Source organism: Heloderma suspectum, chromosome 2 (genome assembly GCF_057233095.1).
Source record: "Heloderma suspectum isolate Gila_16-S chromosome 2, 16-S_ref, whole genome shotgun sequence".
Classification (NCBI taxonomy): Eukaryota; Metazoa; Chordata; class Lepidosauria; order Squamata; family Helodermatidae; genus Heloderma; species Heloderma suspectum.
The window spans coordinates 303,628,487-303,651,903 of record NC_139459.1 but is presented as its reverse complement, the minus strand read 5'-3'; the positions used below and the strand labels follow the sequence as shown (position 1 = coordinate 303,651,903).

The following is a 23,417-nucleotide window of genomic DNA, read 5'->3' as shown; positions in this document are numbered from 1 at the left end:
ACAACCATTTTGGGCTGGTCCATAAAACTTCAGTGCCTGAGGAAAGTTATCCAAATGTTACCCTCCTAACATCTTCCCAACTGTCCTTGGTACAAGTAATATAACAAATGGCATGCCCCTTAATGGTGCTCAAATTATTCTTCCTGAGGTAACTACCTCACTTGTCTTAGTGGCCCTCTCCACAGTACATATTCATGTTTATGGGAATGTTCTGTTGCTACAGGTTCATATCTGACAGTACCCATTGATTATTCAAATAATTTGTTTCTTGCACCTCAGTTATAAGTCTGCTATGCATTCACACTGGCCTCCTTCACACGGAGCTTTTATCCTGCTACTGAGATTGCTCACTCACGGAAGTTTGCAGGTCCTTTTCATGATATCATCAACCTCCAGGGTACATCCAGAGGTATTTCCTGGTTATCCCATCTCTAAAAGGTCTGGAATTAATGAACAATCTTTTTAACTCGAAATGTTACGCAATTAAAACAGCCACTACATGGCGCTGTTTCATTGAGTTCTATGGAATCTTGAAAATTAAAAGCTTCCCCTCACAGCAATCACTTTGTTGCTGTCTGGAAGCCCACGGTAATTGCGGAAAGGCTCCAGAATGGGGTGACTGTGAGGGGTTTCTTTAGTGTAAAGGCAGCCACTGTCTCCAATGCATTGTTACCCAATGGTAATAACACATATATTGTTTCTGTACCATTGGCGAGGGTACTGAAAACGGTTAGTTGTTCAAACTAAGGCCTCCCTCATTCCACTCTGCAATTAGCAGCTAGGGTGACCAGGCTGACTCTACACAAGAAATAGCGAAATGATAATTCTGAAATAAGTCTTTCAGAACCATGCAAGTGGTTTTGGTGTGACAAGACCAAACTATTTGCTGAGGATGTTAACCTTGGAGGTAAGCAACCTGATGCCATCCAGATGTTTAGGCCTGCAGCTCTCATGCTTCCTGGCTATTGGCAATGCTACCTGGGGCTGATGGGAGTTATAAAACATTCAAAACATCTGGGGGGCACCAGGTTGCCTATCCCTGTATTATAATCTACCACCATTAGGAAGCTGGCATGCAAATGTCAAGTACATTTCTAAAGATTTAATATGATATAGACGCTCTCATTTGTGGTGAGGACATCTTTCCTCATTGCCTTTTTGTTGCTGCTGCTACTGTTGCCAAGGGGATCTATTTTTTTTTTTCTCTTACAAGGCTTCTTGTTGCCCTTTTCCTTAGCTTTAACAGCTCAGCTCTAGTGTATTATTTATTTATTTATTTTATTTAATTTCTATACTGCCCAATAGCTGAAGCTCTCTGGGCGGTTTACAAAAATTAAAACTAAACACACAATAAAACAATTTAAAATATACAGAACATTAAAACCACAATATAACAATACAACCACAATAAAATCTAGCAGCAGTGCAGGAGTTTAAAATACAGATTTAAAACAGCAAAGATAAAAATTTAGAAAGCTAAAATGCCTGGGAAAATAAAAAGGTTTTCACCTGGCGCCGAAAGGAATACAATGTAGGCGCCAGGCGAACCTCACTAGGGAGCTCATTACAGAGCTGGGGTGCCACAGCAGAAAAAGCCCTCCTCCTAGTAGCCACCCGCCTCACTTCCTTTGGCAGGGGCTCACGGAGAAGGGCCGCTGACGATGACCTTAAGGTCCGGGCAGGCACATATGGGAGGAGGCTATCCTTCAGGTAACCTGGCCCCAAGCTGTTAAGGGCTTTGAATGTTAACACCAGCACTTTGAATGGGGCCCGGAAATGGACTGGCAGCCAGTGCAGCTGGAAAAGTACTGGCGTAATATGAGCTCGCAGGCCAGTCCCTGTTAACAATAGTGTATGTCCCAAACATGTTCTTACTACTTTTAGGAGTGATTGGTTAATACTGAGGCTGGAGGGGTAGAAGCTGCAAAGAGGATCTTCTTGAGCTCATGATCTAAGTATAGAATCCTCGAAGAAGGAAGGTGGCAAGAGCTGGCACTTAAATATGTTCGTTCTTTCTTTCTTTCTTTCTTTCTTTCTTTCTCTCTCTCTCTCTCTCTCTCTCTCTCTTTCTTTCTTTCTTTCTTTCTATTTATCCCGCCTTTTTCCCAATACTGGGACTCAAGGCAGCCTTACAACGTTAAAACTTCTACAATTAAAACCTATGAATAGAAATATAAATACAACTGTAGAAAAGTTAAAAATGTAATTAAATCATCAATATTAAAATTGTAAAAATATTAAAACATTAAAAGACAACCACCACAACAAAAATAATATCCATACGTCACATGTTCACAGGTCCAGATTAGTTATCCCCGAAGGCCTGCTGGAACAAAAAAAGGTTTTGCATGCCTAAGAAAACGTATCAAGGAGGGTGCCACTCTCGCCTCTTGGGGAAGGGAGTTCCAGAGCCTTGGGGCAGCCACCGAGAAAGCCCTCTCCCGCGTTCCCACCAGGCGTGCCTGTGATGATGGCAGGATGGCGAGAAGGGTTTCCCCCGAAGATCTCAGGGCACGAGTAGGCTCATAGGGGAGAATGAGCTTCAAAGAGTGCTGGTTACATATTAATGCACTGACACAGGTGTACGCATAGTGCTTGATGACATTGCATAAGGCTTGGAAGAAATGTATTTATTTATTTACAACATTTATATACTGCTCCACATCTAAACAGATCCCTGAGCCATGAGTGATAAAAGGAAGAAATCACCATATTAAAAGTGTTTCAAGACAGAATACGAACAAAACCATGGCCGATCAATCGAGGAAGGCTTATTGAAATAAAGATGTCTTCAGCAGGTGTCCCAAGCAATGCAATGAAGGTGCCTGCCTGGCCTCCAGAGGCAGGGAGTTCCACAAAAAGGGAGCCACCACACTGAAGGCTCCACTCTGGGTGGACTCTAACTGGGGGTTGGTCCATGCGGTACCACCAGGAGCACACCATCTTGATGACCTCAGTGACCTCAGAGCAAAAAGAGAGTGGGAGAGAAGGTTGGAACCAAAGTTTGTATAACCCTTTCATTACTATTTTTAAGAGAACCAGTGTGGTTACAATGCTGGACTTGGGTTGGGAAGAGTTTGGTTAAGAGAATCCCTGCTTAATGCTCTGCCATAAAGTTCTTTGAGTGAGCTCAGGCCAGTCTAACTTACCTCATGCTTGGTGTGAGTATAAAGTGTATATTTTGGGGGCAACCCTGACCTCCACCCCAAGCTGCTTGGAGGAAGGGTGAGCTAAACATGAAATACATTCTTGCTTTTGTAATAATTACAAGAAGAAATGTCCTTCAAATCCAGATAATTTAGAAATGCCAGTACCAGGGTTGGCAGAATGAGGTGGTTGCCTCAGGCAGCTGGCTTTGAATGTCATGAAAGGGCAGCACATTGTTAGCTATTAAATTGTATTTGTACTTCCAGTGAAAGACATTTGTAGGATTTTCTGCCTCACGTGCCAAAATAACTTGGCCAGCTTCTATATACCTTGACTTGGAGGGAGTGGGCACCATTTGCTGTTCTGACTCAAGCAGCCAAATATCTTGGGCCAGCCCTGGCCAGTACCTTTGGATTCTCTCAGGGGCAAAAAGGATCAGTTTCAAAGCAAAGGATCCACTCCCAGAGACAAGGAGATACATAATATATCTCTGTGTGTTGTTTATTAGTCCTTCCTAACCAGTGTGGTTTGTTCTCTGAGTCATTGTAAAGGATCGTTGGGTGCTAACAGCCTAGGTGGTGTTTGTAAACTAAGACATTAAAAAGCCTTTGTTCTGATAGCTCTTTAAGCTTTTCCTTCTGTGTTCTCCTAGTGTTTGAATACATTGCCAATTAGATAAGTGGGGGATTACAAAGTTTAACCCTTTCTCCTGTATTCTGTCATGGGTCTTCACCACCACCCTTGTTTTGCCTTGGGAACTAGCTCAGCTGCATGAGATTAGTGAAGGACTGGAACATGCATTTTGCTTAGACACACACAAAAGCTATGGCAGGAGATGCAGTTTGTAGCTAAAATATACAGGAGAAACCAAATAGAAGGATGCCAGAATCCATAGTAGGGCAATATGTTCACTATATTTTAAAAAATGGATCAACCACTGAATTTCTTTATCCTAGCAGCCCTAGGTGCAACTTGAAACCTACCATATCACTTAATAGAGCCTAATGTAAATGTCTGCTACTTCCTCCCACATCCCAACTTAAGACTATGCCTAAATGCAGACACCATGGCTTCAGTATCAAAGAGCTTTTCTCCTCCCCACACACCCCATACACCCCTCACACCCCACCTTGCGCTTTGTTTAATGTCTAGTCTGATGAAGACTTCTGGAGAACTGAAAAACTTGCTCGCTATTTTGTGCCATTTTGGTTGACCTAATAAAAGTCTTGCTCTAGTATGGATTCTGGATTTTTTCTTATGGGCCATCTAGCAGAGGAGTTTCTCTTTGTTGTATTGATAATCTAGTCCTAGTGCCCAGGATTAAATGTTATTGGCTTGCAACAAGTGGTGAGGGGCTAGGAGCAGGAAAGGAGGTGTCAAAAGAAGCAGCTATGCTATCTTCAGCCTTTGACTGCAGCTGCTTTAAAGACATGCATTGTGTGGTGTCTTATTTGTGAGGCAGGCAGATGTCCTCACAGGGCCATGTACAGAGAGAACTCCCAAGGAAGCTTTACTAAACAGCTGCCAGGCGGGAATGGCTGTTTTGCTACAGCCCTGGGAAAAGGTCAGCTGACTGAATGTTCTGACTGCAACGCCTTAGCAGCTCTATAGAATGCACCTCTCTCTCAGCCAGCTCTTTTAAAAAGAAAACTGCTTCCAAACTGTGGAAGCATGAAGCCAGCAAAGCAATTTCACCCCCACCCCTCTTCATTTCTTGCCTCCTGTAACAGGCAGGATCTGCTGCTGCTGTTGCCTGGCTCCTGAAAGTGGGGCAGCAGGGTTCTAACTACCGATAACCCCTGTTTCTGCTTCAGGGGATCCTGTGAGACATCTTGAGCTGCACTGGCAAACTCATCCTGCATGCGTAACTTGTCCAGTGGTGACTGCAGTGGCTATGGTCTGTGCTTTTTCCAGTACTGGTTTATAATAAAATAAAGGTGTCACCTGGAAAAGCCACTGACACCCCCCCCCCACCTGCTTATTTCTTTACCACAGCATTGTTCCTGTAAATAGAATCAGAACCTTGTGGGGAATGAATTAAGCAGCTTGGGGCCTTCTTTCCAACAAAAGAGCTGCCACACCCCTCTCTGCTCCTCTGTAGTATAAAGGACTGGAAATGTAGGATTTTAATTGTTTCATGCCTCTCCCTTCTGCTCCACCTGAGCCCCTACTCACTTCAGTGAGCTCTGTGCTTAAAAGCTATTTCAGTGCACAGGTTGGTGTAAAAGAGTGGACATTTTGCATCCATTCAAAACTGTGTTAACAATGTCCCTTGCTCTGCACTTTGAATGGAGTGCCCATGATTGTGCTTTAGTAATTTGTGATAAGGGCAGGACAAAGGAGACACCTGTGCAAGGGTGAGGATAGCAAATGGTATTTATCAAGTAGGGTTGGCATCTTGTTAATTAACAGAAGGTTGGGGCCCCTAAAAGCTGCAAAGCACACTGAAAACATTGAAATAGCTTCTGGTGATATGTTCCTTTATGTCCCTCACAAAAGCTCTGCGACTGGAAATCAAAGTAGAGCCCTGGTAAAATTGTTCCCTGATTGGAAGCAACAACCGTCAGTCACCCGCTTCTTTTTGTCACTTGCCCTCTGTCTGGCATCTTATTGTGAGAGGTACAAACATGTATCAACTTGGGCAAAAAAATGAGTAAAAACTTCTGAGGTAGTTCCAAAGCCTCAGGACCAGCCCACTTTGGCTCCAATTGCTCTGGACTCTTGAGGCTGTTTGCCTCAGATCTGTGTCTCACCCAAGGCTTTTGAACAGTTCTACATATGAGGTTCATCAGCTGCACTGTTGACTGTAAAATAAGTAAACAGAGGCTAAGGTGACGGGGCTTGGCTTAGACACCGGATCATCCTGGATGAAATATTGAAAGGCCTTCTTCTTCTCCACAGTAAGTACTAGAGTTTCTGGGCCTGGTGGGCTCTTCTCTCCAGTCCTGTCTAGTCCTATGGTTTGCCAAACCACAATCGAGGGCATCCATTCACCACTTTAATGAGTAAATGAGGAGTGACCATGGCTCAGTAGCAGAGCACCTGCTTGGCATGCAGAAGGTCCCAAATTGGTAGAGCACCTGCTTTGCATGCAGAAGTCCCTGGTATCTCCTGCCTGAATCCCTGGAGAGCTGCTGCCAGTCAGTGCTGACAATACTGGGCTAGATTGACCAAGGGTCTGAGTTGGTTTAATCAGCTTCCTTTTTTCCTGTGTTAAGAGGTGACCCAGCCAGCCACTCTTGCTTAGACCTTCTGACATGACTCTTTGCCAGCTGCCATCAACCACCTGTCTTCAGTGTCATGTAAATGCAAACACAGGGAATTTGTCCAGGCTTAGTCATACTTAAAGTAGATTATCTGAAATAAATAACTTCAGTTAGGGTGCAGTCCTGTGGCCAGTAGTCAGTGGCTAGACAGCCATAGGATAGGTAAGTTCCCTGAGAACTGACCTTCACTCCTTCCCGTGCTGCCTTCTGGCAGTGTGAAACAGCCCCATGCTCTGCGCTTGGAAGAGGGGCATGGAGCGGCAAAAATGGGGTGTTCCTGGGGCATGCTGGGGCAGGGAAGGTGGAAATGCCAGTATGACACAGCCAACATGTTGTCCAGCCTCCGCTTCCCCCACTCCCGACTTCCCGCGGCTAGACAGCCGAAATCAGCTGTCTAGACACAAATACAGGGTGGCTGAAGCACAGAGGGGATGATCCCCTCTGCACTTCTCCTGTCCTTCATTGGCTAGGCAGTTGCCTCTGAGTTCGGAGGTAGCCGCCTGTCCTGGTAGGATTGCTCCCTTAGTCATGACTAACTGAAGTCCCATTGATTACAATGGGTCTCCTCTAAGTATAACCAAGTCTGGATCCAACCCCAAGCTAGGACTCCTGGGATTGCCTGAGGGTTGGTTCTTCCTTATCCTCTAGCAGGGGTGGGCAACTTGTAGGCCAAAACATATGGAGATCACAGCTCCCATGATCTCTCACCATTGGCTATGCTGACTAGACTTGACGGGAGTTGTGGCCCTCCAGATGTTTTGGTCTACAAGTTGCTTACCCCCCTGTCCAACAGCATAATTTATGCCACTTTTCTCTGCTCCTTCTTCTGAGTAAAGTTTTACTTCCCATTTTGCTGAACCAGAGCTTCTTCACACAGGGCTTACATCTGTGTGATCAAGATTGGTTGCTCACAGAAGTTTATGGGTCCTTTACGTGACGTCATCAGCCTCCAGGGCCCCTCCCACAGTTCATTACCTTTATCCCATTTTTTAAAATATCGGGAATAACGATAAGGGATGTTAATCCAATCTATCAGCCATGTATAATGATGGCATTGTGCTATAATCACAGCACCAACTATTGGCTGTAAAATGAAACATATAGAAATATATAGAACTTGCTGAGAAAGGAAGTCATAGACTCATAGAATAGTAGGGCTGGAAGGGGCCTGTAAGACCATTAAGTCCAACTCTCTGCTCAATGCAGGAGTCTAAGGCAAAGCATCCCTACAGGTGGCTGTCCAGCCTCGTCTTGAATGCCTCCAGTGTGGGAGAGGAGAGCCCATGACCTCCTGAGGTCATTGGTTCCATTGTTGTACTGCTCTAACAGTCAGGAAGTTTTTCCTGATGTTCAGCCAGAATCTGGCTTCCTGCGACTTGAGTCCATTCGTCTGAATAGGTTGCCTTTTCTCCACAAAACAAGGTGAACACCTCACTGTGTCAACAAATAACATTCCACCCAGATCCCAAATCTGATAATTGAATTCTGAACATGAGAACAAAGGGAAGAACCTTCCCCTCCCCACACACTGTGTATGCTGGCTATGGAATTCATTGTCTAAGGGCATTGTTGCGCCACTCAAAGCCCATGTCTGCCCGTGTAAAGGAGCCACTCTTAATCCTGCAAAGAATCCGGAAGCAGAAAGTCCCAGTAAGGATGGTATTTCAGCCTCGTGTGCTGAACCCCCCAATCTAAGTGTAAGTGTAAAGTGACACATGATGGGACAGTTTCCAGAGGGGTAGGTGTGTTAGTCTATTGCAGCAAAAACAGGGCAGATACATCTGATGAAATGGATAATAGTCCACAAAAGCTTATGCCAGAATAAACATGTTAGTCTTTAAGGTAGCACAATATGCTTTGTTTATGGTAGGACAAAGTTCCTAGCTCCACATGTAATCTAATGGGATCTCGAAATAAAACAGCAAGTATCATAAAGCTATTACAAATCTTTGATGCACAGTTTTGACAAACCATCTAAAAAAATTATAGCGCGGGGGGAAATACAGAAAAGGGCAACTGAAATGGTTGGGCTTAGGTGAAACCCTTTCCCTATGAACAAAGGATAAATGGATCTTTTTATCTTTGAGTCTTTAAATTTTTGCTTTAACAACATTGCTGTAAGATTGTAAACAAAGTGAATAAACAGAAAATTTTCTATGCTAGAACTTGGATTGCCTCATTAAACTGATCAGTAGCCAGTTCATGAACAAAAGGAAATTATTTAGTCCCACAATGTATCATTAGCTTTTATTATTATTTATTTATTTTATTATTTATTGCATTTATACCCCGCCTTTTTTCCCTTGCAAGGAACCCAAGGCGGCTTACATTATCCTCCTCCTCTCCATTTTATCCTCACAACAACAACCCTGTGAAGTGGGTTGGGCTGAGAGTCTGTGACTGGCCCAAAGTCACCCAGTGAGCTTCCATGGCCGAGTGGGGACTAGAACCCGGATCTCCCAGCTCCTAGTCCAACACTTTTGCCACTACACCACACTGGCTAATTAGAATTAATCAGCACAAAATGTGATGATGGCTACCAGTTTACATTGATTTTTTTTAAAAGGCAAATTCATACAAGGAAGTCCGATATTAGGCATGACAGCCAAAAATCGAACTTTTGCATTCAGATGGAGTAGACCTCTGAGTGCCAGATGTTGGGAACAAATAGCAGGGGGGAAGCTGCTGTCACCAGCATGCTCTGCATGTTGGCTTCCCAGGCCATCTGGCTGCCATTCTTAGAGACAAAGTATTGAATTAAATGGACCTTTGGTCCGATCCAACTAGGTAATGCTTTCTTTTGAACAAAAATAGTTTTCATATAAATCAGGAGTGGGCAACAAATGGCACATGGACCACTGCCTCCTCAGCTGTCAAATTTGCTGCGGTGGCAGCACTGGCAAAAAAAGTGGCAATTTTTGCTTGAAATACCAAAATGGTACTCCTAGCACAATTTTGCTTCCAAGAGAGGTCCGCATGCCACACATGCCTTGTTTTCAAGCAAAATTGCTGTTCTTTTGCTGCTGCCACTAATTTTCAGTGGCAAATCCAGCGGTGGCGGGGAGGGGGCACAGAGAAGGCAATGCAGTTCCCAGCCCCTGGAAGTTGTCCACTCCTGGTATAAATGATCAGAACCTGTCCAAAAATCAATGAATTGCCAGACATAAGTAGGTAGAATATTTGCATTGCCAAGCTAAGCATATATCTCCTTTCTGCTGATGTTAGCAATACGGCAGCCAGTATTTATGCAGCATGGAAAGCCATGTAATGCTTTTTATCTCTTATGAGTGGCATATGGAGGAATGGTTGTACTTCTGAGGTTGTCGCCAAAGTACAACCAGGAATTAGGAGCGAAACAATGAATGACTGAAGGTAGAGGCATTAGTTTTGCTTTAGCAAGTATGTGGTGCTGGTTTTAATAACTTAAAACGTTATTTGCTGTCCAAGAAATGCCTGACAATATCTGGGTCATGCTGAACTCATCTCGAAGCTATTGGGTGAGCTTTGCTGAAACTGATTTATCAGCTGATAAACAGCAACATTTGTAATTCTGGATTAGTCAAATGAAACATACTACTTTAACACGTAGCAGTCTGCATTTGATTAGGGCTGATGCAAGTACTAGATTCCATGTTTCAATCTCATCTCCACATTCTACATTTCTCAAAAAGCAGAACTGTCTCCAGCCAGGAAGAAATAAAAGTTGAATGAGTTGGAAAACCCAGATCACTTAAGGTGTTTTGCCAGCATCTACCCAGTTATTTCAGAATTGGCTTCAGGGTTGAGGCGCAGTCATGTGGTTTTTCTTTTCAAGTGGTATTAAGGTTACCCAATTCTTCACTGCATCCTGCTTCGTCTACTTTGCTGTTATTGTGCAAACAAGCAGTGCTGGCTTAAAGAGCTTTGCATTTGGAACTCACCATCAGTTTTAATAAAAGCTACTGATGGATTATGCGTAAAACCTGTTTTTAAAAAGCTGTGGGCTATTTTGTGCTATGAAGGCTTGTCCCATTTGTTTTAAATTATCCCCCCCCCCATCTTCTGCTTCCTGTAAATAGAGGCTTTTGCGTTTGGATAGTTGTGATGGTGCCCCAGATATATCTTTCGTATAAATATATGTTTTGTATCGCAGTTTTACAGTGGACGAATCACACAGAAGAATGAGCAATTTCACAAACGGTAATAAAGCAACTGAAATCCCAGTAAACCAAACTGAAATTGTACCCTTTTAGTGCTATGGCAAACGGCCAAAGCCAGTAGAGGAAAATACACAAAGAGAACCCAGATTACCCAAGAAACAGACTAACATTGGATACAACCCACTGTTTCCAACCTAAGTCACAGTCATTTCAGTGAGTCTACTTTAAGTAGGACTTTCACTTGAGACAACCCAGTGATGCCATATTCAGCAGTAGTTCAGGTATGAAACTCCATACACCCACACACTCTCAAACAGACAAAAAGAGTTTAAAAGGGGAGGGGGGACATGGAAAATACCACATAAACTGGAAAGATAATGTATACTGAATTGCTGACTACTGTGTTTAAGTCTCCAGAAAAGCTTATGCTTACCTTCTTTGTGCTTACATTGCTATATTGTCAGTTCAAACAAGGACAGAAGATGCAAATTGTTACTCTATTGTATGGAAGAAGATAACTTCTTGCACTGTTGAACAAAACAGGCATGCCTTTGAAATATATCGGACTTTCCAGGACTAAATAATTCAGCCCCCAAAGGGCTGAAAACTAGGCAGCTCTAGTTCATGTGAACGCAGGACTAGAATTCCACTCCCATCACCAATTCCTCAGAGATGGCATCCTAGAAGCCTGTTATAATAGTTTTTGTTAAGATGAGACACATACCCAGATCGAAGGAGGATGTTTTGATATACAGGAGTGCTGTGGACCACTGTTCAGGTTGACTGGGGCCTTCCAACTCCCTATTCCACTCTTCATGGAGGTAGGGTATATCTACCTTATATCTATTCAAAACCATCTACATTACCAGATGACTGTTCTTGGCAGGCCTGTTAACCTAGACAGATCTTCCAGGATTTCTGGTGGTATAGATGCTGCATAGGTAGCTGGTTCAAAATTGATGTGAGGAAGTGTTCAAGATGGAGAAACTGATTAGCTATGTTTGGTTAACCAAATTCCTCCCGTAATGCATGAAAGGATTTGAATTCACGCTCCCTGTCCCAAAATTGGTGCAAAGTGATATCCCTGCACAACTGTATATCTATATTAGGCACCGGCCAAGTCAATTTTTACTCAGATTAAATAATGCAGACAAAGCCCAGTTCTTGATGATGGCTGTTCCGGCATCTAGATCTGCTGTTCTTATGGCTGGGCATTTAGATGCTGAGGACAGGAACTGAGGTTTCCTAACGTTTGAGGTCTGTGCTGTCTCCAAAATTCATCCCCGATCCTTCTCCAAATCCTTGAATCACCTGTTACACCATCTCCTTTCCATGTCGGGAAGTCTTTCAACCAAGCTTCAATGCAGGGCAAATGTTCAAGTGGATGGGCCAACCCAGGCGGCTCTTGAGAAACCTGTGGCATGCTTTTACTATTTGTGCCAAGGGATGCATTTCCCATACCTACTCAGGAAGAGATAAAACCTTACATACTACCCTTTTCTTGGATTGGTCTACAAAAACATGACCCAACCTTAATCTGAATATTGAGAAATAGTTGAAAGTGCCAGCACTATTTTGCCTTCTTCTGGGCTGACTTGCTCTTGTAGCTGTGCATGCATTCTCCTGTGACCTGTCATAAAATCCATCCTGATTGATTAGCTTGAAGATTCCACTCCCTGCACCCCCTTTCCTTTACAAAGGAACTGAATGTTGCTTTGGCAGCTTGTAGCTCTCTCTGATACTTGGCTAGCAGCCTCTCAGCTCAACAACTCTACCAAAAAAAAATGAAGATGAACTCTTAGGAGGCAGCAGGTGCAAATATGTGGCAGAAGAGAGTTTCTTTGAACACAGTTGCCTTTGTTACTGAAGAAGAGATTACGGCTGGCTGAAATATTTAAAAGCGTTAGGCAATGTTAATAAAAAATAAAATTATGAGAGTGGGGGGCTCTATAGTGGGGTGAGAGAGTGGAATGGGAATCAATCTTGTGTAGCTTATTGCTAATAGGACTTCTTAACCCTGAAGGCTGAGTTTCCCAAAACATGGATCACAAGAAACCTACTACTCCATAAGCTGCAGTACAGGGAAATCACAGAGTCATAGAATACTAGGGTTGGAAGGGGCCTACAAGACCATCGAGTCCAACCCCCTGCTCAATGCAGGAATCCAAGTCACAGCATCCCTGACAGATGGCTGTCCAGCCTCGTCTTGAAGGCCGCCAGTGTGGGAGAGCCCACCACCTCCCTAGGTAATTGGTTCCATTGTTGTACTGCTCTAACAGGAAGTTTTTCCTGAGGTTCAGCTGGAATCTGGCTTCCTGTAACTCGAACCCATTATTCCGTGTCCTGCATTCTGGGATGATCAAGAAGAGATCCTGGCCTTCCTTTCTCTGACCACCTTTCAAGTACTTGAAGAGCGCTATCATATCTCCCCTCAGTCTTCTCTTCTCAGGGCTAAACATGCCCAGTTCCCTCAGTCTCTCCTCATAGGGCTTTGTTTCCAGTCCCCTGATCATCTTTGTTGCTCTCCTCTGAACCCTCTCCGGCTTGTCTGCATCCTTCTTAAAGTGTGGTCCCCAGAACTGGACACAGTACTCCACAGATGAGGCCTAACGAGTGCTGAGTAGAAGGGAACTAGTACTTCCCGGGATTTGGAAGCTATGCTTCTATTAATGCAGGCCAAAAGAACATTTGCCTTTTTTGCAGCCACATCACATTGTTGGCTCATATTCAGCTTGTGATCAACAACAATGCCAAGATCCTTCTCGCTTGTAGTGCTGTTGAACCAAGCATCCCCCATTTTGTAGCTCTGCATTTGGTTTCTTTTTCCTAGGTGCAGAACTTGGCATTTATCCCTATTAAATGTCATTCTGTTGCTTTCTGCCCAGTGCTCGTCTATCCAGATCACTTTGAATTTTGCTTCTGTCTTCCAAAGTATTAGCTATCCCGCCCAATTTTGTGTCATCTGCAAATGTGATCAGCATTCCCTGCACCCCCTCCTCCAAGTCATTCATAAAAATGTTGAAGAGCACTGGGCCCAGGACTGAGCCCTGCGGTACCCCACTCGTTACCTCTCCACAGTTTGAGAAGGTCCCATTGAGAAGCACTCTTTGAGTCTGATTCTGTAGGCAACTGTGGATCCACCGGATCGTTGTTTCATCTAGCCCACTTTGAGGAACAAAATGGGGAACAGGGCCATTCCATCAGCCTTGTAGGAAGACCAGCTCCATCAGGCTCCTCCTTGCCCTGAACTGGTTTCAGCTTGTAATTTTTACTAAACCTTAAGAATGGGTGGATGCCCCCCCACCTGTCACTCCCCATTCCCTTTTACGATGTCTTTTAGAACATATGTGAGCAGGGATTGTCTTGTTTTATCTTGATCACTAGTGAACACACCTGGCTTTGCATAGGTTCAACAGTCCTGTTTGACACTGTCAGGCTTTCAAATAGTTTCACAGTTGTGAGAGCAGAATACATTGTGCCTGCTCCATCTGAGGGAAGACCTGGCCATTGGCACCCCTAGGCACGGTCATTGCCATGGTGCATCCCTATTGCCACCTGAAGGGGTCTGCCCACTTGTCCCCTGAGCAGGGCTGCCCCTGAGCAGGGGGAGGGGGCAGTTGTATTACTGTCCTTTGGACAACTCCCCCTTGGCTTCAAGCTGCATCAACTGCAAACCTATGCACTGGCAGGGAAGCCTGCCACCCAGTGACTGAAGATGTACTGCCAACTTTGAACACATAGACACCTTTAATGTGCTTTAACAACCAAATAACCCCAAGGTATACACCCCTAGATTCACTGGAAAAGACCCTGATGCTGGGAAAGACTGAAGGCAAAAGGAGAAGGGGACGGCAGAGGATGAGATGGCTAGATAGCATCACCGATGCAATGGATATGAACTTGAGCACACTCCGGGAGAGAGCGCAGGACAGGAAGGCCCGGCGTGCTATGGTCCACAGGGTCACGAAGGGTCGGACACAACTGAATGACTGAACAACAAATACACCCCTAGGCTCTCCTTCAGATGCATACCAAGTGTCTAGGGTTCACAGGCTTGGAGTGATGATGCTGTCGGATATGCATCCACTTTTATTATAGATGTCACCTGAAGAATGGGGTAGAAACGCTTTACACACACACATGTGGAATGCTAGAAGGCATGAAGCTTTAAGTCCTCAAGTACTGTAGGCACCCTTACCTCAGGCTGGGAAGGAGCTAGTGTATAGAGGTATTTCAAACCAAGTGGCATGGTGAATGTGCATGCGCATGTTGCAGAAGCTGGGCAGAGAGTGAAGTAATGCAGAGTGGTGTAGGAGCTGGGAAGATATGCTCAATGCAGTTTCTAGGTTGTGTAGTTGGGGACACGGAAGGCCTAACAAGCGTAGGAGAGTACCATTTTATGATGTTTGAGAAATTGTATTTTAGGGTTATCCTTTGTGCCCATGTCCTTCCTTTTCAACCATGTGAAAACACTTAACTCATGCGGTATACCAGTCTGCATTCCAAAAATGGCATTGTTTTGCTAGGAAAACAAAATGTTTTTGCTGGCCACAATCCAGTATCATGAACAAGAGAAAATGTGCATGCCCCTGTGTATTCTGTGAAGACCTGGAATTTTCATTTTCAGGGAGTCCTTCAGTTGATGGTTGGTTTGCATATCAAATATCCACTGGCTTAAACCATGGTTATTACTCCGTGTTTATGAAAAGGAGGCTTTTCTACATGTCCTGATATAACTGGATCAATACAAATGGTCTCAATCATGCCATAGTCAGAAAACATATCTTTATTATTAATGTCCGTATACATTTTAGTTCCCACACCCCTCAAAAGTATCTAAGTTGTACACATTCTCTTTGCTGTAAGTACAGGTGTTTCAAGTGTGTATGCATGTGAGTGTATAGTACTGAATGAGCTGGAGCACAAATGGAACAAGAAGATATAGCGGCTCAGAAATTACTTGGAAAAATAAGTTATCTTGGTAAGATTATGTCATCAAAGTGGTAAGTTCATGGATATAAAAAGAGCAGGCTCATTATAAAACGCTGTGCCAGACATGTTATGAGTAGGGTGGTTGACATGCCACATCCGGTGCACATAGTGGCGAGTGATATCTACATTAGTTACACACAACTATTGCTCTGTCATAAAGGAACGATGTTCTCAAAGGGAAACTCCCTGTTGGTGCCAGCACAGCATTCTGGAAGCTGATAACAGTCCCATGCTCTCCAGAAACTGTGTGCATTAAAATAAAATAAAAAAAGCTTTGTGGATGCTTCTTTTAAAGAAATGTCCTCCTTGCTTCCAGTATGGGTAGGGCAGGCCTGCACAGCTCACCCACTAACTATGGGGGGTCCATCTGGTTGTTGCCTGCCTCTATTGTTAGAACAGGGGAGCTGCCAAGCAGTTTGCAGGCTATGTGGCATGTTTGGTGAGTCACAAGTTGTTCAGGCTTGAGGTAAGACAGCACCTTCAGCTGCTTTAATGGTAGGTTCCTGAAGCATGCCAGACCCCAAAAAGCATAACCATTTCTCTGTATTTCTCCTCCCATCTTTACACAGCTTGTGAGAGACTGCACAACTCTGGCAATAAACAGCCTACAAGCTATGGGCCTGTTCTCGCCTCCCTGTCACAGGCTCTCCCTGTTTTGTCTTTGAAGGTGTCCCTGCCTGCCAGCTGTGGTCACGCACAATGACCTGGTTTGCATTACATGACAGCCCACCATGGCTTAATTTTGCATTGTGCTGGGTGCCTGTGGGCGCCATTTTTTCATGGCACCCAGCTTGCCATGTCATGTGAACCCAGGTGGCAGGGGTTGTTTGAGGGTTAGACAACCCTCAAATAACCCATTACTTTTTTTAGGTGACCTCCTTTTTTAGGTGACCTTCACTCATTGAAGAAATTCAACATGCCAACATGAGCAAGCTTAGACTCGATGGGTTTAACTGCAGCTGAAAGAGCTTTAGGAGTTTGTTTCAAATCCTCAACATAATTCCATTTACAAACTTTCATTGATTTTATCCCAGCTGGAATGCAAGGCCTATTTTATTTCTATTTTCCAACAAAATGAGAATTATTCAAACAACCTTTTTAAAAAAATAAAGTACTACTCAGTGTTAAGACAGCCAGTTTTTGTTCTTTTAAAAGTTCCATAGGCCTGAGAAAGGCTAGTTCAAGGTGAGTAGCATCACCCAGCAACTGGGCTCTTAAGAGGAACAAGGCATCCCTAACTCACCCTCTTGTTTGGATTTCCCCCAAGATATATCTTTACCAAAAATGACTAAACAGTAACTTTCACTTTCCCATTGATTAAGCATCTGATTTTCAAACATGACTATGTAGAGTGTTGAATAAATATAGTTTTAATCCTTCTTTCTATATTGCTTCAGAGCTCAGGAGTTACAGTAATTATCTGGACAAACTTACTCAAAGGCACTGAACTCAGAGCCTCCTGCCCATGTATATAATAGGAACCAGCAGAGCACTGAGAGCAGTGCTCTCACATATATAGGAGTTTGTTTCTTTAAAAAAAACACTTGTTCTCCAGTGCAGGCAGTACTGACCTAGATTTCTTTCACTGTGGCTAAACTCCCAATTGACTTGAAAAGGTGAAGAATTAAGCTAACACATACATCTTTGGAATAATCTCTTCCTTGATTGCCTTTTAACGTGCTTTTCCTAAGTGTTTTCACTTCTATGCCATCCACTGCTATATATGCAATATACCTGATTGTTTTTAAGGCCTAAAAATTGCAAGGGTCTCTACCTTAGTTTGCCTGCAATATGCCTTTTTTCCTCAGCTCATGGAGTGGAGAAGGAATGCTATTAAGTTCATGCTGTATGCAATGCTGTTTCTAAGCCACCGGGCTTCTACAGATGAAATACCTCCTGCCATCCGTACACAACAGGACATCACCTCAGCTATATCCTAACTCTTACGTTAGGGCTATTTTTTTGTGTTATGAAATGACCTAGAAAACCTGCAACCAGGAGCTAATTTGGGCTTTGTCAAAAAGGAGTTTTAGGCACCTCACAATAGCCATAACTAATTCTATACAGAAGAGTTTTTGTCTAGATGATCTGCAAGAGCCTGTGCAAAGCAGGTAACTGTTACTCCTACAGTGCTTCTCTTTCTGAGGTCTTGTGATGTGTCATGCTTCTGCCACACCATTATTAGTGAACAGATCAGAGCTAATTAAAGTTAGATTTGGGGGCTGTTTATTATTACACAAGGTTCTCTTTCACAGTTCCCAAAAAGAATGGGCTTTGGAGGCAGGAAGTGAAACTCTTGTAATCTGGGTGGTTTTGCATTACAGACCATTGGCCCAACTGAAAACCTCAATAGTGGGGATCACACTAACAATAGTATGTTGTTCTGCCTCAGTACAAAGCTGGAAGTCAAACAGAGGGACAGAACTATAGCTTCTGTAAGACACATGGGAAGTTCTATTAAAAATTTGACAGGGCAGGGTGTGGTGCTCTTGCAATGTCTTGGGAAGATCAAAGGGGGAAAAAAGAGGAAGCACTTCTCTAAGTACAGATTAGGCAGCTGGGGCAGTATCCAACTTCACACTATCTCAAACATAAATTATGTTGCACTAGGGTAAACAACCTCTAGAGCAAAGCCAGTAGCACTTGCAGGCGCAATGGTTTTCTCTGGAAAACCCGTCAAGGCAGAAAGTGCTATTGATGTTGTGCTAGAGCTTGTTTACACTAGTGCAATGTAATTTATGTTACCAGTAACATAACATTATGTTAGCAGTAGTGTTGTGTTGGATACTGTCTTAGATATCTGTTCAGTTCTCTTTGGGTTACTTATTAGACCTTGTCTAGGGTCTCTACCATCTGCTGAGCTCTGGTGTTTGGGTGAATTTAGCAGAGCATCTCTGTAGAAATTGTGCTCTGTATTCCAGGCTTATAAACAGCCACTTACCTGGTTCCTTGGGGCGAATAAGAATCACTTCCAGGGAAAGAGGTAAGGAAGCTGTGGTAAATGAGAAGGGAATCAATATCAGACTTGTGAATATAGATATATCTGGCCAAATGGGCCAGTATTGTTGTCTAGTTTTGTGTAATTACTAATTTTGTATTCTGGAATCCCGCAGACCATGTTTCCCTTTACAATTTACATTTGATACATCTTGGCCACCTGGCTAATAAAGGCCAGTTCAAATCTTACGAATTTCCTACCGAAAAAACATGTAAGAAAAATATGAGAACTTTATGACTGATGACTACACATACGTCTAATGGTCACTGGGAATAGTGATATCCCAGTGAAATAAAGCAGAAGGCTTTCTCTGTAGAAAATCCACAAATTTTGAAGCAGCTCATGAGTCACAGTGGTAAGTCTCATGCAAGAATGCATGGGAAAAGCAGAACTGAGACGCTCTTGTATAGCAAGATTGCTACAGGCTCCCAGTGAAACAGTTGGAACATCAGTGTAAGCACAAACTGGTTCCTCTTCCAGAGCTTGGCTCAACAGTACTAACTGGTATATTTTACAGAGGACTAATAATAATAATTAATTTTCTTGCAAAGTAAGGTTGACAAATTATATAATGCTCATGCTGTATGTGTCTGGGGTGGGCGTGGGGTGTGGGATTTTAGACAGTATTTCAACAACCATGGCAGATTTGGCTGTCTGGAAGCACTATTTGATAGCTGGATAGCAAGTATGTGACTAGCTATGGGCAGCCCCTTTATGTTTTTCCTGGGCTGGTCAAGCAACTAGTCCCATTTAAGGCTGATACCCCAAAGACTGTTAAGATTAAGAGATCCCACACAACTTGCCTGCTTTCAACATCCTACCCCTGAATAGCTTACCACAAACAAGAACAAATCCAAGGCCCTCTGCACAGATCACAATCTCTCTCACATGCACCAGCACAACCACTCAACAAGTTGGCTCTCCTTGTCACAATTTTCAGCCCCACACATCCCCCCACCCCACAGGCATGTATTGCAAATCACTAACCTCCGTCTCGCCCTCCTGCTCCACTGATCAAGCTTCCAAAGCCCCATATGTAACAGACTGAGAATAATTCAGTACCGTTTTACTAACCCAGGACCCTTGTCTATGATGGCTGAATACCCCTCTGTTCTTCATTACTTTGGCTTCTTTTTCTTACTCCCTTTATTTCCTTCCAAATATTGGTAAGAATAAGGGAAAGGGGGGAAGAATTGCTAGCCCCCCAACAGGTGTGTTGCTTCTGTCCTGCCCATTTTAATTAAAACTAGGAGTGTATGAACTATGGAAAAGCAATGCCTGGCTATTCCCTGTTTTCAAGTGACACTTGCATTCAGTTTACAACATGGTGGAGTTGCCTTCGTGCTGTCTGAAAGTACCCTAAAGGGAAATCAGTCAAAGGAATGGCAACCCCTACATCTATTCCATACTCTGCTCTCTTCCTCCTCCAGATATCTCTGAGCAACCTATAGAAACATTATATATTAAATTTAATATTTCTCTTTAAATATAACTTTGATTTTACATCTTAAATTATCAGTAACACAAGTAACATGAAAAGCAGCCCCAACGAGTATTTACAGTTCTCGTAAAGAAGTAAGATTTGGTTTCTGGAAGCAGCAGCATCTCTTTAGCATGCTTAAACTTCTAGATACACTATTCTATGTTAGTCCTGCTCCTTGGTGGTGCAGCCAATTCTTGGGCTGATCAGTAAATGGCTCTAAGCTATGTCATCGTTTCAGAGTGCAAAGGTGATTGTGCTGGTACAGTGGCCTAATGGGTTCCACCTTGTCTTTGGCCCTTCAGCCTGACCAGACCTTATCTTAAATATGATCAGTTTTGAATTTGCATGTGGAAAGGCTCCACTGTCAGCCCAACGTCCTTTCTAACTCCATCTCCATGTGGCAATGACTTTCCTGGGTATGTTTGCAGTTTTGAAAGTACATGAGGGAAGAATTCTAATCTGGCAAAAATAGAAACCGAATGACACAGAAGATGCCAAACTTTAAAACATTCTGAAGATTATTGCAGTATAAAAAATTACTTCAGCACCTCAGGAACTCCTTGGAAAACAAAGAATAGGGGGGAAAGTGCTCTGGATTTTGAGAGGGATTCAAAGAAGTCCCTTAATGCAGCGCTCCTAGGTGGGAAGTCTGTTCTGATACTTGTCCTAGCTCTTTCCAATGGTGGAATAACCTTTAAACAGCTGCATGGTAACTCCCCTCCCCATGCCACAGGAATTTTTGTTTAAAAACAATATATTTCAGGAGTCCCTTTAAGAGATTTTTCCCTCTCCCAAAGAGAGGTTGCAAAGAAAGAATTAAAAAAAAACTTCCCTTCCCAGAATATCCCAACCACCATTTAAGAAGATCTCAGAGTCGTTTTTCTTAAGAATGATGGGCTTCTTCAGCTGCTGAGAGTTTCTGACCAATCCATGTTTGTATTTCCTTAAGAACAGAAGTAGTCACCTCAGGAAGCTCTTTGTGGAGGGCATGATAAGCCTCATCATACACCTGCAACCAGAATGAAAAAGGATGGTTAAAGGCAAAAACCCTGTAACATGTGCTAGGTAGCAAGGGGAAGTGTAGTAGGAAAAGTGGTGAAACTTTGAAGGGGATGCAGAAGATCTGTAAATGGGGAGGCAGCCCCAGAGAGCACAACAGGTGATTAATGTGGGTATTTGGATGGTAGAGCTTGTTCAAAAAAGAAAAAAGAATCTGAATGTGTTAACATAAGAAATCTGAAACGGTTTTCTTGCCAAATAAGAATAGTTTTGTTGGACCAAATGGTCTGTTTAGTCCAGCGTCCCGTTTCCCACAGTGGCCAACCAGATGCCTCTGATTACGGAAGTTCCATATACCTATCATAGCTGGACGCTACTGACAGACCGATTCTCCATGAGTTTGCCTAATCTCCCTTTTAATGCCATCTGCCCATCACCACATCACGTTGTACACATTAAGCCAGTTTTGCCCCCCCCAAAAAAGTCACTAGCACACAGGTAGAACATCAAGTCATTTATGGCCTAAAAGTAAAGGGCTTCATGAAAGTTTCCCTTGCTGGGAAGTAATTTTTACTCACCAAAGGCAGCAAGGTGTGCAACTGTGACATCTCTGATTTAGGCTACAATTCCAAAATGAAATCCAAATCTCTAACAGTAATACTATATATAGCTGTGTCCCTTTTAAACATTTCCTCAGTTTTAATTGGCCCTGTACAATTTCTTAAAGAATTTCACCAGCTTATATTGATTATACACACACATGGCAACCTTGGCCATCTATGCACTTCTAAAATATAACTGCATTTTTAGAATAGCACTTGAATATCGTTTAATGTTACCTTTCCCCTAATGCTCAGTTGCACGCTGTTAATGGTACCACAAAAAGTGGTGGTGCTAAGCTGCACAAAACAAGAGACCCTTTTAGTTCTACATCTCCCCACAATTCAACTAATTTTAGCCACTAATTGTTATCATGGATTGAATGCACTGAGACACAGGTGTAGCGCCTCAGCAGGCTTTTGTGCAAACCTACATTGCATGCTCCATACTATACATCCTTATCAACACTTCACAATGGTTCATAAGTAAGTCTGTTCCTAGCTGTTCAACAATGTGTAATAGAAATGCTTTCCCATTTTGATTTACTGCCCTATTGCTGGAGCAGGTGTTTTCTTAAATCACTCAAAATGTCTGATGAATACAATTAAGGGTAATTTAAATATTGTATTGTTTTGAATTCCTACTAACAGGGCAATCCTGTGGGCCCTGGGAAATCCTTCTCTGAGTTCAGAGACAGAGCTGCAATCTCAGAGGAGATCTGATCTTGGATGCCCCCCCCCCCCCCCCCGCAGAAAAATCCACACATAGAGTGGGAAAGGGGGGAGGATTGTAGGCAGGTTAATTTCAACTTCATTAGTTCTGCTAAAACTCACATTTTTAGTGACGGGAGCTCAGCCAGCTCCTCATATATGCCTACTCCCATGCACACATCACTTCCCATGCACAACTCTCTCTGCTATAAGGGGAAAAATCATGCATGTTTGCTTGCTCCATCAACTCATCTATGCAATATATCCTGTGACTGAGGATGGATTAAGCTCAAAATCCAATGGTGCACAGGAAATATTTTATTGTTCTGGGGTTTTAAACACACAGGCTGGGTTCACACAACAGTACTGGTTGAGTGTGGGTTGTTGTTGAAATACGGGTTGTTGTGTTGTGTGAACTCAATTGCACTAACAAACCATGGTTTATTAACCATGGACATGGTTGTTAACCCAGAGTTTACAGCCCAACAACAAACCATGTCTTCTCTTCATGGGTTATTTGTGGTTAACAAACCATGATTAGAACGGCTGGGTTCACACAACACAACTACTCATGGTTCAACAACCCACACTCAACTCATACTCAACCTTGAATATGGGTTGTCACGTTGTGTGAACCCAGTCAATGGGAGATGCCCTAACTTTACTCTCCTGATGTGTATGTATCCAGATATTATTTTCAGAGATGAATTAATGTGCTAATAATAACTAGTTAATTCACTGCACATTTCTGAAGTGAGCAGAGATAGAGTGGCCCTTGCTTATTTGAGCCTTAGAAAGTACTCTGTGTGCCTTTACAGAGGTGGGACCTGCACCCAAGCCAACAATGATCTTTGCAGTTTTAGGGTGCTATCCTAAGCACAGTTCCATGGGTGCAATGTCTGCTAAAATCAATGGCATTCACTGCCAAGTAAATGAGCTTAGGTCTGTGGTGTACGAAAGGGGTTGAAAGGTCTCCTTAATTGCCATCCCAAAGTTTAGCTCATTTGAGCCTGCAGAAGATAAAGAGATGTGTCCAGGCATGCTTTTAAACAGGGTGAGATTTTCCTTTACAGGGCCCTACAT

At 43.2% G+C, this 23,417-nt stretch overlaps 1 protein-coding gene across 5 annotated transcripts in view; it reads right to left on the bottom strand.

Annotated features, from left to right (window-relative positions):
- Positions 1 to 2,091: 2,091 nt before the first annotated feature.
- The window catches only part of MGLL (monoglyceride lipase), a 137,544-nt gene continuing 116,218 nt past the window's right edge, over positions 2,092 to 23,417 (bottom strand). Inside the window, exons 8-10 of one of the 5 annotated variants that reach the window (XM_084840175.1) lie at positions 20,990 to 21,034; positions 18,486 to 18,536; positions 2,092 to 2,961 (exon numbers count right to left, since the gene is read on the bottom strand). In XM_084840175.1, coding sequence (XP_084696301.1) covers positions 18,510 to 18,536; positions 20,990 to 21,034 — 72 coding nt within the window. In that variant the 3' untranslated portion in view covers positions 2,092 to 2,961; positions 18,486 to 18,509. Of the gene's footprint in view, positions 2,962 to 18,485; positions 18,537 to 19,087; positions 21,035 to 23,417 lie in introns of those variants that run through there. The other 4 variants (XR_014788538.1, XM_084840172.1, XM_084840173.1 and 1 more) reach the window with 4 other exon arrangements.